Source organism: Lissotriton helveticus, chromosome 4_1 (assembly GCF_964261635.1).
Source record: "Lissotriton helveticus chromosome 4_1, aLisHel1.1, whole genome shotgun sequence".
NCBI lineage: Eukaryota > Metazoa > Chordata > Amphibia > Caudata > Salamandridae > Lissotriton > Lissotriton helveticus.
This window is the reverse complement of record NC_136063.1, coordinates 412,664,860-412,680,699: the sequence shown is the minus strand read 5'-3', so window position 1 is coordinate 412,680,699 and position 15,840 is coordinate 412,664,860. Positions and strand designations below refer to the sequence as shown.

The following is a 15,840-nucleotide window of genomic DNA, read 5'->3' as shown; positions in this document are numbered from 1 at the left end:
TAAGGGCCAAGAGGAGAGCCAACTTCCAAGATAGGAATTTCAAGTCAGAACGATGAATCAGCTCAAATGGAGCTTTCATGAGCTGAGAAAGGACTAAATTTAAATGCCAAGTTGTTGGTGGAGGCCTCACTGGTGGGTATACTCTGAACAAGCCTTTCAGGAAATTGTTTGACAATCCTGGACGACCATAATGAACCAATGGCCGCTGACATGCAGATCTTGCATCACAGCTCCCCAACCCTCCAATGATGCATCCGTCGTTACTATTTGAGGGGATGGAACGTCTGCGAAGGATAGACCTTGGGACAAGTTGCTTTGATGTGTCCACCATGATGCGGCTTCTCCTATCCTTGGAGTGACGGTCACTTTGTCTTCGAAGGATCCGTGAACTTGTTTCCATTGGAGGTCTAGCTGCTCCTGCATAGGACGCATCCGGAGCCTGCAGTGAGGGATTAGGGGAATACAAGATGACATTACCCCCAGCAGAGATTTGTAGCGGCGTACTGAAAGACACCTTTTTCCTTGAAGGTTTCGAGCTAGTCTTTCCAGTTTCTCCCTCTTTTCCCGGGTCGGAAAAGCCTTTGAGAGCTTTGAATCCAAAACAGCCCCTAGGAACCGAGCCCTTTTGGAGGGAACCAGGGAGGACTTTTCTCCGTTCAGAGTGAGCCCCAGATTCAGAAACAAATTGGTGCAAGCCCGAACAGCGTCCTGCGCCGCTCCTCTGGACGGGGCCTTCAGTAACCAGTCGTCCAGGTAGGGGAAAACTTGGTAATGGTGTCTTCGCAGAAATGCTGCCACCGGTGCCAGCACCTTTGTGAAAATTCTTGGCGCAGAGCGAAGACCAAAGGGTAGAACCCTGAATTGAAAATGGCTCTTGTGAATCGCAGAAACCTTCTGTGTGCTGGGTGGATCGAGACATGAAAGTACGCGTCCTCCAGATCGAGCGTGGCCATAAAATCCCCCGGGCTGATCATCCGTAATATGTCCTGGAGGGTTACCATCCGGAAGGACAGGGAGATGAGATAGGTGTTTAGCTCCCTGAGGTCTAAAATGGGTCGCCATGTTTCCTGCGTCTTCTTTACCAGGAAAAACCTGGAATAAAATCCTTGTCCCCTTTGATTGGTGGGGACCGGCTCTATTGCTCCCTTCCGGAGCATCTGTTGAACTTCAAGCCTCAGGAGACGCAGGTTTTTTGGTGGAATGGCTGCCGGGGGCCTGGGTGGTGGGACTTCCGTAAACTCCAAAGTATGTCCTCGCTTTATGATGTTGAGCACCCAACGGTCCGATGTAATTTTGGACCAGTTTTGAAGGTATTTGGTTACCCTGCCTCCAACTGATGATTTCCTGGAGGAGGGAACAGTAGGCAGAGCCAGGAGGCCGCTATTGGCGTTTGGACGTATTCCGTCCTCGTTGAGCCTGTCTGCCCCGGTTGTAGGGCCTAGAGTAATTTGAAGACTGGCCTTGTCTTTGTTGGTATGACTGGCGGTTCTGCTGATAACCAGATCCATTAGAGGAATAGCGTTGCTGCTGGTAAGAACCCCTGTAACTATTTCCTCTGCCTCTTGAGCCCCTAAAGGGGAACTTGCGGTACTGGAGAGTGCCCAAGCACTTGGCTGTCTCCGTGTCCTTCTTAATCTCTTGGAGAGTGTCATCTATTAATTTGCCAAATAACGCCTCCCCATCGAAGGGAAGATCCAGGACCTTGTTCTGCATTTCAGGTCGAAACCAGGTAGCCTTTAACCACCCCTGGCGACCGAGGACTGCCGCTCCAGCCAAAGTACGAAAAGCCGTTGTCGCGATGTCCATGGCGCAGTCTAATATCTCCATGGAAGTTGCCTCCCCTTCCTGCAAAATTTTCTTTGCCTCCACTGTGGATTTCGGAGGAAGCTGTTCCAGGAACGGGGCTAGATCACACCAGAGCTGGCGGTCGTATCTCACCAATATTGCCAGAGCATTGGCAGCTCGCACTAAAAGGCTAGCCATTGAAGAGAACCGTTTGCCAGCGTTATCCAGCCTCCGTCCTTCCTTATCCGGAGGAGCCGTCAATGGAGCAGAAGGATTTCGTGATTTCCTCTGCGCCGCCTGCGAAATGACCGAATCTGGCTTAGGGTGACCCGTTAAGGCAGCTGGTCCGTCATCCGGTGCCTTGTACTTTTTATCCAGACGCGGTAGCACAGGGACCACCGTCGCTGGATTCTTCATCGCCTTAACGCCTTCCTCCCATAAATGGTCCACAATTGGTATAGACCGTGTCGTTTTTCGGTGCGTTTCTTTAAAATCATAAAGAATACAATCTGTTGTCTGCGCAGGCATTGCCAACTTGAATCTTCCTGCTGCCCTCTCCATCAACTGGTGAAAACCCCCTATGTCTGCAGGAGGGGAGTCCACCGGGTCCGCAATTGGAGATGCCGGGTCCGGGATGACGTAGTCATTATATTCATCAGTGCAATGGTCTGATTCTTGATCCTCATCCGAGGATTCGTCCACATCCTGGTTATCTGCCGGCCTTGCAGGAGCTTGTGGAACTGAAGGCTGCGGTTGAGGAGATGCCGGAACCGGTATCACCGGAATAGCCGTAGAAGCAGGATCCGTAGGTGTCGCTGGACGTTGAACTGGCCCAGCTGCCTTGGATTTGTAGTCCTGCAACATCTTATGGAGGTCCTGCAGGAATGAAGTTGGTACTGAAACCATCTCCTGCTCTGTAAATCCCTGTGAGTGGGCCCCTTGACGATGTTCTTCTTCACCTTGATCATATGGCCCCCTCTGAATCTGTGTCCTGACACTTGACCATAAGTTGAGATGGACTATTAGCATATTCAAAAAAAGTCCTGGCCATCCTCATCTGACTCCCCCTGTTCAAACAGTAAAGTTGGAGGTTAAGAAGTCACTCTCCCTGGAGACGTAATCTCTGGCGTTATCCTAGTAAGTGAGACTGTCACTCTTCTCTCCGTAGCAATCACCGTCGACGGCTCCGTCGACGATGGTATCACTCTCGTCGACGAGATTGGCGTAGTTGACGTCGTCGACGATGAAACCGAAGTTCAACCTGTCGTCGACGTCGTCGTCGACGACGAGACTACTGTCGTCGAAATCGTTGACGTCGTCACCATCGTCGACGGTGAAGTCTTCATCGTCGACATACCTCCCGTCGACGTTGAAGAGTGTTCCGTCGACGCTTTCTTCTTCGACGACGATGTCTTCGTCGACGACTTTCCCGTCGACGGGACCAATTTCAATTCCGGCTTCATTTTCTTCGTCGACGACGTCTTCGTCGTAGAGGATTCAGAACTCCTCTCTGAAGATTGTGAAGAGGGTTTTTTGAAGGCTGGGTCTGTCTTCTCACTCTTAAAAGCTGCAGCTTGTCCTGCCTTCTCCTGTACACAGAGGTGAGGAGATTTTTCCGGACTTAGGCTCTTAGACTCTCTGGGGGTCTTTTTAGAAGCCTTAGAGGGGTGTTCCACAGAGGAAGATGGAGGACCTTTTTGAGGAAACCGCTGAAGACGACTCCTCACTGTCACTGGAAACTCCATGCTTCCTTTCCTTTTGCCTCTGCAGCCAGGTCAACAGCCTACCAGCACGATCTCGTAGTGTCTTGGTAGAAAGCGTGCGGCAAATCTTGCAGTCTTCTGCCGTATGATCTGGGTACAAGCAGTAGATGCAGTCCTTGTGTTTGTCTTCAACAAACAACCTTTTCCTGCCACAGGTCGAACAGGGTTTGAAAAGTGGCTTCTTCTCCTTGTCCTCCATCCTGAAGTCAAATTCAAGAGATCCTGAAGAAATTCTGAAGAGAAAAAATTGTAAAAATCCTTTTTAAAGAGTTGAATAGAGCAGAGCTCAATGGAGACTCCCTAGCACAACGTGCGGTAGAAAATCTGAGGCTCTGAGGTTCCTTCTGGAGGGTTCTAAGGGGTGAGGCACATCTGATTGGCTGACGCCTAGAGTTTGGTCTCTTTTACAAAAAGAGGGTGATAGGCTATGTGAGAAGTTGGCCTGATGTGCAGTGCTCACTATTCTAGTGATCACTATAAATCAGTCCAAACAACCCTTATTGATGATTGGTTGTAAGTCAACCTTATAGACCAGCTATCCTAGTAGCATGGATACGAGCAGTCTAAGGCTAAGACTCTAGAGGGCGTGTTAAGCCAGCTGTTTTACCATCACATTACCCCTTGAACACCCAGTGAAAGGACACCACACAAGTTGTTATGAAAATAAACAGTGTATTTATTTATAACAAGACTACCCTGGCTCTTTATGAGACAGGGAGCTAAGCACACAACAAAACTCTTACGAAAATACTTTTAAGTTAGCACGTTACACAAATGCCCGAGGGGCACGAAAAACCATATACGCTAAAAGTGGAATGCGAATTACTAGCAGGTAAGTAACAGTTCTAATAGGCTTTGGAATCGCTAGGACTGGACTAGGGAATCGTTAGATTACTACTAGGAGGCCCAGGGGACTCGGGTGCAGAGTGTGCACTCTCACGCGGGATGCGGGACAAAGTCTATGGAAGCTAGAATTCACAAAGTTAGTGTTCACGGGCGAACCCGACCTGGTAGGGAGAAAACGACAGTGGATCCTGACCCTTGGATAGTGAGGCTATGCTGGGACACCGGAGTGCCGAAGTTACCTAGCCCAGGGGCTGCAGCTGCATAGGTCTGAAAAGACGTCGGGGATCTCGTTGCCGGACCAGGAGCCTGGAAGGAAGAAGTTGCTGGCAGGCGACCAGTGAAGGAAAGTTCGATGGATCCAAGCCTGGATCAAGGAAGAAGAAAACCTGAAAGCAGAGGGGACCAAGTTCTTGAATCACTAGCCAGTAATTAAGTGGGCACCAGGATGGCACCGGGCGAAGTCACCGCAGTCAGGTGAGTGGGCGCTGCTGGGCTCTGCAGTCTCTCGGACCAGGAGGCGTTGTCGGCGACCAGGATGGAGGTGCGAGCTGTCCCACGAAGGATGAAGTCGTCGGCGTCGAAGTTACCCAGGAGTGGGCAACAAGCCTTGGCTAATTCAAGCCCACGCGGTGGACTCAAAATGGCGTCTTGAGTGGACCAGGAGGGTCCGGGGTGCTCCTCTTCTGGAAGGGAGCAAGGGCCAGTCTGGAGCAACCAGACCAGCAGCAGAAATGTCGTCGGGCGTCGTCAGGAAGGCCACAAGCCAGCGGGCTAGTAGCCAAACAACGCGGTGAGCAGCAAAAAGCAGAAGGGCCCCACGCAGATCGTGGAGATGCTGGGGGGCTGCTCTTCGGTGCTGGAGCTGCTCAGGGTGGGGGCTTCTCGGGCCCCAAAGCACTCACCAGGAATTCACTCGGCGGGCTTGCTGTTCAGAAGTCGTGCAGTCTTGAAGATGGCCGGTCCCTCGAGGTCTCGTCACACCCACGAATCTCAGCGTGACTGATGATGCAGGTAGAGGTCAGAGGTGCCAGGGAAGCCGGTTCTCGTCGAGCTGGGCAGTCGGATTCCGGAGGAAGGACTTGCAGCAGACCGCAGTGTTCTGTAGATGGTGCCTGCGGATGCAGGGTGACTACTCCTTAGTCACAAGGGAGAAATCTTAGGAAGAAGTCTTGAGTTCCTTTCGTGGAAAGTAGTTTCAGGATTCAAAGATGATCGGATTTGGAAGGGGGCCAGTCTCTACCTTTATCCTGTAAAAGGGGGCTGGCACGCGACTAAGTCCTGCCCTATGGGTGGGACTAGGAGGGGGGTGGTTACACCCACTTCCTTGGCGGGCTTTTCCCCAGCACAGGGTCTGGAGTGACCCTGGAACTGGTTCCAGCCAGCCTATGCACAGTGAGCACCGGGGTGCCACGTGCAGTCACCTTCCTCTAAAGCCCTGCCTACCTACAATACACAAAACCCTGTCTGGGACGGTGCTGGCACCGCCCCTGGCAGGAAACCCTTTGTCCTTATCTCCTGCTCTGGGAGGACTCCCAGCAGCAGGAGGGCAGACCTGTGTCTCGGTGGCAGCATCCATTTTGTGGATGCTAAGGCTCTGTCTGACTTTTAACCGGGTTATAGGTTACAGGCATGTCGTGTCCCTCTAGAAGGGTGGAATGCTAACCCCGTCGCCAGAATTGGCGAGGGGTTAGTATTCCAATTCGTATGACACCTTACTCGACATGTTTTGATAAAGCGATACCAGAGTTGGCACATAACCGCGAGGATTATAATGCACTTAAGAGTATATGGTATGCGATATCATGGAAACGGCTAAGGGATGGATCCCGAAAGCCGCAGACAGGCTCAGCTCATGCCAGAGCCCCATCTCACACTATTCCAAGCACTCTGCCTTCAGGATTGTTAAGGCCTGCCATAGGAGTGACTGATAGGAGATCTGTGTGTCCATTTCAGGGTTAGATATAGGTATACTATATCTAAAGCAAAGGGTGAGTACACCACCTTGCCCCAGCTGTCGTGCAGCCAGTTGTGTCAGTTTTAGTTAGTCAATCCAGGGGTGGCACAATACATGCTTCAGCCCCTGGGAGACTTCTGGGTGCACCTCAGCCCTGGGTACAGGGACTTGGAGAGGGCCCAGGGCCAATTCAGTACCTGAGTACAATTTGGATAGAGAGAACAGCTAGGCTGTGGGTCTGATTAGCAGGCCTACAGCCAGGGAAAGTCGTAAACCAGTGCAGCAAAAAGCAAAAATCTGGGTGATCATAGGATTGCAGACCCTACTCTCCTACAGGCTACAAAAGGAAATGAGGCCTAGGCCTTTTTCTTTCTCTTATGCCTACTGCTATGTTATTTTTTGTTACCGAGACTCCCATTCCGACGACGGATAATGATACAAAAGCATGGGAATCTATGAAAGTTACCAATACTGGGGAACCAAAGTTACAGGTAAGTAACTTGTTTTCTTCCCTGTCTGCAGCGTCCCTGAATTCCAATAGCAACGCCAGTCGTCTGGCCTCCCTGGATGTCGATGGGGATGTAAGTATTTCCCTTTCTAGTGAAGAAAGATCGGTTTCAATGCGGGTCAAGGTGGAGCGTATCTCCCGCAGAGCCCCCACGTGTTTAGCAATAACATGCCCCGCGAATGGTGGCCTTGAAATCCTCCCATAGCGTGGTCCAGGAACCCACTGTGCCGGTGTTAATGTCGAAGTGCTCGTCAATGGCGCCACGGATCCCTTCTTTAAAAACCGGATCTTGTAGGGCTCTACCAGCGAAGCGCCACTGTCTTTCATATCCACCCAGCCTAGGGACCAATAGAGTTAAAACAGAGCAGTTGCTCCGTCCTCCCCACCAAGCGGCCTATATATCATACATTGTGGACAACGCAGGGCACACGACATCACTCCACTCACACTATATGCAACACTTTCTTGTCATACTACAAAACTTTATACACTTCCTCGCTTGTGGATGAGCGGCGCGACCCCGGCCCATATCTGAATGAGATTGCCATGGTGTACCTCGAAAAACACATGCAGGAATTTCTGGCCATGCCCATAACTCCGGATAGCATTGTTGAGGCCATCGATTCATTTAGAGGCTCCTGGCTGTGAGAAGTTGGCCTGATATATGATGCTCACTAGTTCTAGTGATCACCTTGTATCAGTCCAAACAACCCTTATGGTGATTGGTTGTAAGTCAACCTTCTAGACCAGCTATCCTAATGGTAGCATGGACAAAGCAGTCTTGGGCCAAACTCTTTTGGCATGTGAAGCCAGCTGTTTTACCACAATATAACCTCTTGAATACCAAGTGAAAGGACACCACACAGGTTGTTATGAAAATAAACAGTATATTTATTAATAACAACACCTCTGAACTCTTTATGAGGTCAGAGGGCTAAGCACATGACAATCTCTTACGAAAAATACTACAAGTTGCACAAAATTACAATGGTGCCCTAGGGGCACGACAAACCATATACTAAGTAAGTGGAATGTGAAAGTCGATAAAAGGAATGGAGCTGTCCAGAGGCTGTAGGATCGATAAGACCACGCTATACTAACTTCAGGTAAGTAATAGGAGGCCCACGGAACGCGTGTGCAGAGTGTGAACTCACACACGAGATGCGTAACAACGTCTATGGACAGTACAGTTCAAGTTAAAGGTGAGTACGGACAATCCTGACTAGGTAGGACTAAACGACTGTGGAACTGGACACTAGGACAGTTAAACTACCCTTGAGCACCGAAATGCTCTTGTTACCTCACCCACGGGCCGCGGGTGCATAGGTGTCAAAGTGCGTCGGGTTCTCGCGTTGAAGTCAATGGAGCCTGAAAGAAAAGATGCTGCAGGCAACCAGGAGGAAGATGCCCGGTGCAATCCAAGGGTGGATTGTTGAAGAAGGAGACCTGAAAGCAGAGGGGACATTGTTCACAGTCACTAGCCAGTGACTGGAGTGGAACCAGGAAGGAACCAGATGTCATCGTCGCGATCAGGTGAAGAGTGGACGCTTGACTCTGCAGCCACGTGGACCAGGAGGTGTCTTCGGCGACCAGGATGGAGGCATGAGCTGTCCCACGCAGGCTCTCGCTGTCGGCGGTGTTGGATCCGGGATTGGACTCAACAGGCCTTGGCAAAGGCAACCCACGCGGTGAGTGAAGAAAGCGTCTGGTGCGGACTAGGAGAGTCCGGGGTGCCCCTCTTTTGGAAGGGAGCAAGGGCCAGTCTGGAGCAACCAGACCAGCAGCAAAGATTCAAAAGTTCGTCGTCTAGGAGGCCACTAGCCAGCCGGCAAGTGACCAGACAACGCGTCGAGCAGCAAACAAGCAGAAGGGCCCCACGCAGATCTCGTGGATGCTGGAGGGCTGATCTTCGGTGCAGGGGCTGCTCGGGGCTGGGGCTTCTCAGTCCCCAAAGCACTTGGTCGAGTTTACCTCGGGAGTCGTGCTGGAAGCGAAGTGCAGTTTCTTTCAAGATGGCCGGTCCCACGTGTCTCATCGCACCCACGGGTCTCAGCTTTGCTGCAGATGTGAGTTGAGGTCGGAGAGGTCTGGGAATCCGGGTCTCGTCGGGCTCTGAAGTCTGGATCCTCGAGGGAAGACGACAAAGTGAAGCCGCTGGACGCTTGATGGTGCCTGCAGTTGCAGGGTGGACACTCCTTGCCCACAAGGGAGATTTCTTCAGTCTTCTGTGAAGCAGAACGTCGAAGTCCAGAGTTTCTTCTTGTAAAGTTGTTCAGGATAATCTAATTTGGAATGGGACCAGCTCCTACCTTTATACTCCTTAAGGGGGCTGCACTACTGACTAGGTCCCTCCTCTGGGTGGGACCAGGAAGGGGGGTGGCTACACCCCCTATCCTTTGTCCGGTTTCGCGCCAGAGCTGGGGCAGGGATGCCCCAGCACTACTGACTAGGTCCCTCCTCTGGGTGGGACCAGGAAGGGGGGTGGCTACACCCCCTATCCTTTGTCCGGTTTCGCGCCAGAGCTGGGGCAGGGATGCCCCAGCAACTGGTTTGAAACGGTGTATGCACTGGACACCTTGTGTGCCCCAGGCATCTCATATTCCTTTTGAGGCCTCCCTACCTCAGTACACAAAATCATGTCTGGGGTGGTGCTAGCACCTCCCAAGGCAGGAAACCCTTTGTCCAGGCCTCCCTCGCTGGAAGGACTCCCAGCAGCAGGAGGTCAGACTTGTGTCTGTGGTGGCAGCATCCATTTTGTGATGCTGAGGCTCGAGTTAACTTTAACCGGGGTTCACAGTTACATACATGTCGTGTCCAAATCGTATGACACCTTACTCGACAAGTTTTGATAATGTTATACCAGAGTTAGCATTTAACCGCGAGGTTGATAATGCACTTAAGAGTATATGGTATAGCGTTATCATGGAACAGCTATTAGGACTTGGTTCCGCAAGCTGCAGACGGGCTCAGCTCATGCCAGAGCACCATCTCACATAATTCCAAGCACTCTGCCTTCAGGATTGATAAGGCCTGCCATAGGAGTGACTGATAGGAATATATGTGTCCATTTTAGGGTTAGATATAGGTATACTATATCTACAGCAAAGGGTGATTACACCACCTTGCCCCAGCTGTCGTGCAGCCAGTTGTGTCAGTTTTAGATGGCCAGCCAGGGGTGGCATAATACATGCTTCAGCCCCTGGTAGGCCCTGGGTACACCTATGCCCTGGATACCTAAGGTATACTGTACAGGGACCGATAAGGTGGCCCAGTACCAATTGGTAAATGCACCTAAAGTACATGGTTGTCAATTTAGAGAGAGAACAGCTGGGCTGTGGGTCTGATTAGCAGGCCCACAGCCAGGGAAAGTCGTAAACCAGTGAAGCAAAAATATGGGATGACCATAGGATTGCAGATCCCACTCTCCTACACTGACGTCAGCGCGCAAGGGCGGCGTCTAAGAACTCCGGCGCCCACGACGGACGCGGAGCTGCAGACGCGCAAGGGTACCGCGAGGTGTAGAGGTGTGTGTCTGTCTGTGTGTGTGTGTGTGTGTGTGTGTGTGTGTGTGTTCCATCTCATAAGATGAAAGCTTAAAAAGGACAACTCTGCAAAAAAAGAAAATCGGGTTGAAAAAAGCCGAAAGCCAGGAATGTTGTGGAAGTGGAATGAGGTGGGATAGAGGCAAGGTAGCCTTGGTAACTGGCAACCGCAGCACTGTCTGGCCGGGTTTTACAGAAAAACTGAGCCCGACCACATTTAATCAACACGTACTGTAAAAATCAATACATATGCATGAAAATTAAAAATAAAAAAAAGAATACACTAATATTTATCAGTAAGGTCATTTGGTTTACAGCACCATTTGCATTTGCAAGAATAAAAATTAATTACTCACGATGAGGTCTAGCCCCCTGTGCAGTCCAGCGAGGACTGGGTCTTAGTTGGGTAAGCTGGCCAGCAGGGTAATAAGCTGCACGGTTCTGGGTCTGCTTGACAAAATCAAAGATATTTCAGAATAGTCTGGTAACAGATTACCAATGATTGCTTTTTAGCGTGACAGAGAAAATAGAGAAACTGCTATATTAGTCTTGTTCACTAATTCTTGTTCACAATGCCTAAATATTTCGACTACATTAAATTCTGAAAGTATTTTCACTCTACATTTAACAATTGAGCATTGTCATGGTCCATCCATCCACAGGTTCACAATAACTTTTGGAACTAAATAGTTAAAATCGAAACATGTGCAAGTACAATATTTAGAAAGGGGACTTCAGAAAAGTAAGCGTAGGGTGCTGACAGATCAGTCCTTTAACATGAGTTTCTAGATGCACAATTATTTAGATTAAGGGGGAACATAACGGTACATTTATATATAATTGAACAAGATTTGCAAGATAAGTCTGCTCAAAATACAGCTAATATTAGAGGTTGAGATCTTAAAAAGTTACATATTTTGTTTCGAAATATGCTTAGATCTTGTCAAGAAAAAGACGATTTAGTATATACAGTTACTAAATGTATCAAAACATAGAATGTTAAATAACTGCATTATCACCAAACATGTTGGTGCCTGCTACACAGTGTAGAATAACTGCTGTTCACTCTTGCCATCTAGTGTTAGATTTGGAATAATGCACCTTTAAATAAATAAATGTAAAGCAAACCTGCTTGCCGTATAAGGTTACTCTTGATACATTCCTGAAACCCACATTGCGTCAGGACATAGACTTTACACCTCAGACTGTAGTCGCTCTGTGTGATAAACGTTCTTTAGCCAGTCTGTACACTAGAAAGAGAATACTGCAAGACCAAACGCTGATTGGACATATTTAAAAGAGCAACAGGTAAATCTCCACTGGGCAGCATCTGGGTGCATTGAAACATGCCACAAAATCATTTTTATATGTAATGTTCTCTGTATGTAACGTATACTGCATTGCATCATATGCTGTGCGTGCACTGAAAAGCAGAGCTCAAAACAAAAAAAATTGCCCTGTCGATAGTGATTCTTGGAACTAAGTTTTGAGCTTTGTTTGGCCCACTTGCTCTTCTTCGCATCTGCGACTTTCCACACAAGGCTGTTTAGTAAACATGTAAACTGAAGATAAAGCAGCATCTCTACAGACGATGTCTGATAAAGAGGCTACCCTGGAAAGTAACTGTGGCTATTTTTCTTAAAAGAGCTTGTGGCAAGTGGTGTAAAAGGTAGCAGCCAATGTCTACACCATACAGGAAGTTACAAAATGTTTCCATCTAACTGCATAACATGAACTAGTAGGCCTTCTAGTTTCCTTTAGATATTGCATACATTCCTGTGACACTTGCAAATATCAAAGTTCTATGACCATAGGTCCCAAATAACTAAACTAAGGGATTTGGAATTGGGATGAAGCAGTTGGGTGAGACTCTGACTGAGGAAATTGGACATGGCTGTCCTTGGTATAGATGCACAGATATCTAGAAGAGAGGAGTACGGTATGGATTATTACTGTGTTGGAATAATTAGAATGAACATCTTATGTAGCACCCAATTCAAGCCTCTAAGCCCAAAGTTTGGAAAAGAGACATGAAGAAACTCAACCCAAACTCCTTACCGCCTAACAGCTGCAATCTCCTACTTCCCCCTCCCGGCACCACGGACGTTCATCTCCTGACTGACCACTATCTCAATGCTATGTCCACAATAATCAATGAGGCTGCACCCCTGCAATTGAAAAGAGTTTCGTCCAAGATCTCCAACCCATGACGGGAGCCTCAATGATGATAGACGGGCCATGCGAATGACAGAGCGCACCTGGAGGTCTGCCCCCTCTGCACTGCACCTAAAAACCCTGAAGAAACAGAGAAACGCCTACTTCAGGAAAATAAAACGCTCAAAAAGAGATTTCTTCAGCCTCCAGCTCGCCCAAGCAAAAAACCGCCCAAGAAAATTGTTTGAGCTAATCAGGACACAATCCAAAGAACAACCCCAGACACTCAGCACCTTGAGCGTTTCACCTTCATGTGAAGAATTCTCTGCTTTCTTTAACCAAAAAACCGACAACATAAGAAGCGATCTCCTCAATGACGCAATCCTTTACTCCAACCCCCAACACACAGCAGCACCTGAACCAAAGAACAATGCTACATGGTCTTCCTTTGGCACCTACTCTGAAGAAGAAATTGGCAGATTGCTCAGCACGCTGAAACCATCCAATCACCTCACTGACCCCCTTCCTGCTAACGCTGTTAAGGACTTTACCCCTTTTCTCCTCCCACTCTGGACTAAGTTTATCAATAGCTCTCTTCAACAAGGATCCATCCCTAACGCCCTCAAAGTCGGACAAGTCACACCGCTACTGAAAAAACCAACAGCAGATCCCTCTGATCTAAACAATTACCGCCCTATTACAAATATTCCCACTCTCGCTAAACTGTTGGAAAAATGTGTACAGCTACAACTGACTAAACACATAGATAAGTTTGATCTCCTCAACGCGCATCAATCAGGCTTCCGAGCAGGGCACAGTACCGAAACGGCCATATGTAAATGTAAATGTAAATGTCATGGTACTTATAGAGCGCACTGTCACCAGACGGTCACCTTGCGGTGTCGCCTATGCGGTTTCCTGGCGCTGATACTCATACCGCTGTGGAACCCCTCCTGGCTTTCCCTGTGTAGTGTCCACTCCTGGGCACCCCCAGGGTGAAGCTAGGCATCCTTAGCGCTGTTGGGGCCGGTGTGGAGGCTAAGCAAGCTATTGCCCAGGCGGGAATCGAACCCTGGTCCCTAGCCAGAACTCTGCATCAGGGTCTGCCGCTCTAACCATTGAGCCACACTCCTCCATGACTCACATAGTTGACGACGCCCTCCAAATGCTAGACCAAAACAATACCTGCCTCCTCATCCTTCTTGATCTTTCCTCAGCATTCGACACAGTTAAACATGAGAACCTAATCGATCTATTAAACACAAGAATGGGCATATCTGGGACTGTTCTCAAGTGGTTCACCTCCTTTCTACACAACCGCTCACAAAGATTCAAAAGCAACAACCTGATGTCCTCTCCGGTACCTGTACCGCTAGGCGTCCCTCAAGGTTCCTCCCTCTCCCCAACACTGTTCAACCTAGTTATGGAACCTCTCACTACTTTGCTACAAACATCCAATGTTCACTTTCACATGTATGCCGACGACACCCAACTTTATCTTAAAATACAAACTCCTAAGGACATCATGCTTCTGAACACCACGATCAGAAACACCCAATCCTGGCTTGCCGAGAATCACCTCAAACTCAATGCGCTGAAAACTGAGTTCCTCCTGATCTCATCCTCCCGGAAAAATTTCTACGGCTCAAACATGGCTTAAGCACTTAACAGCTCTAAATGTACAACCTACCATAGTAGACTCATAGTAGACTCAGCAAAATCTTTAGGCATAACACTTGACGGCAATCTCAACATGCAGCAGCACATCAGCAAGGCAACCAAAGGAGCGAACTTCCAAATAAATACCTTGAGAAAACTTAAACCCTTCCTTCCTGCCAAAGACTTCCAAACTGCAGTACAATCTTTAGTCATCCCGCACATAGAATCCGGTAGCACCGCACTTTGCGGGCTCCCCCTAACTACAACGGCACCCCTAAGAGCGTCTCTTAACGCTGCAGCGAGACTCATCACTGGCTCAAAAAAACACTTGCATATTTCCCCTGACTTTAAAACTCTGAACTGGCTACCTTTTGAAGCCAGAATACATCTGAAAATCGCCTGCTTGACGCACAAGGCTGTACACATGAATTCACCCGCCTACCTCACTCAAAAGCTGACAATGTCTGGGGGCTCTAGAAATACTAGAAGCTCAAACAATCTTTTGCTGAAGCCTCGAAGATTTCGGAAGGAAAAAACCTATAAACGCTCCTTTTCAGGAATGGCACCCAGGATCTGGAACTCACTCCCTAGTGAAACCAGGCTCATCTCCTCCAACAAACTTTTTAAGAAAGAAGTAAAAGCGATCCTCATGGCTAAATACACATGATCTATTATTCTGTATTTCTCATGATTCCGCTCTGTACTACCTGCCTGACCCCTTGGTCTATTTGTATTACTTGTATTATCGACTTACTTGATTGTATACGTTCCCACTTTGTATATTTTATATTGTTTGACGCACCGGTTTGACTTTGCACACTCTACCTACACCACCTTAACCCTACTCTCGTACTACTGATGCACCTGTGTGACTATACACCCTGCACACACCTACCTCAACTATTCCTTCATGCTATCTTCAAAAGCATTTTAAGCACGCTTAAACAAGTATATGCTCCTTATTTTTGTACTGTGATACTATTGGCGCAACTGTTTGACTATGGTCATAGGACCGACACTACCTCACCTGTGACCTACCCCTTGTATTTTGTCCTACCTATGTAACTATGCACCTTGTACCTTAATTACCTCAATTACTACTCTATCACCCCCTTGTACTTGTAAAGCGCTCGGATATCTGCAAAGATCTTGTTCGCGCTATATAAAACTTTCAAAATAAATAAAATAAAATCCTGAGCACTATATCTGAGATAATTGACAGCAGAGGCATACAGCATGCAAATATCCCAGATCAATTTATCCATAACTTATCCCCAAGAGTTAAGGGACGTGGATACTTGGTGGCAAGGCTTCTGCATTTTGAGCTTGCTAGAATGCCAAACAAATTATCGGGGTGCCACAACAGTAAAAGGGGGTTAATATGCTGTTTGAGTCTCTCCGGAATTCTACTTATATCAGCAAACGACTACTGACAAGTGTTCTGCCAGCAAGTGCTTACGATGATGAAGTGATAACTGCTAATTGCATGAGTACCCATGGACAGAACTGTAGAGTATGCGCTTGCGTATTTTTTAATATAGTAAATGGAAGTCATATTGTGCGTCAGACACCTTGATGTGCAGCCTCATTTAAAATGCGAAGAAATGCAAAGGAACGGCCAGCACACTG

General features: G+C 48.3%; 1 protein-coding gene across 2 annotated transcripts in view; it reads right to left on the bottom strand.

The window, feature by feature from the left end:
- PABPC1 (poly(A) binding protein cytoplasmic 1) overlaps positions 1–15,840 on the bottom strand; it is a 486,449-nt gene that overhangs the window by 205,967 nt on the left and 264,642 nt on the right. For both annotated transcript variants that reach the window (XM_078686948.1, XM_078686946.1), the window contains exon 10: positions 10,755–10,845. In XM_078686948.1, coding sequence (XP_078543074.1) covers positions 10,755–10,845 — 91 coding nt within the window. The remainder of the gene's footprint in view (positions 1–10,754; positions 10,846–15,840) is intronic.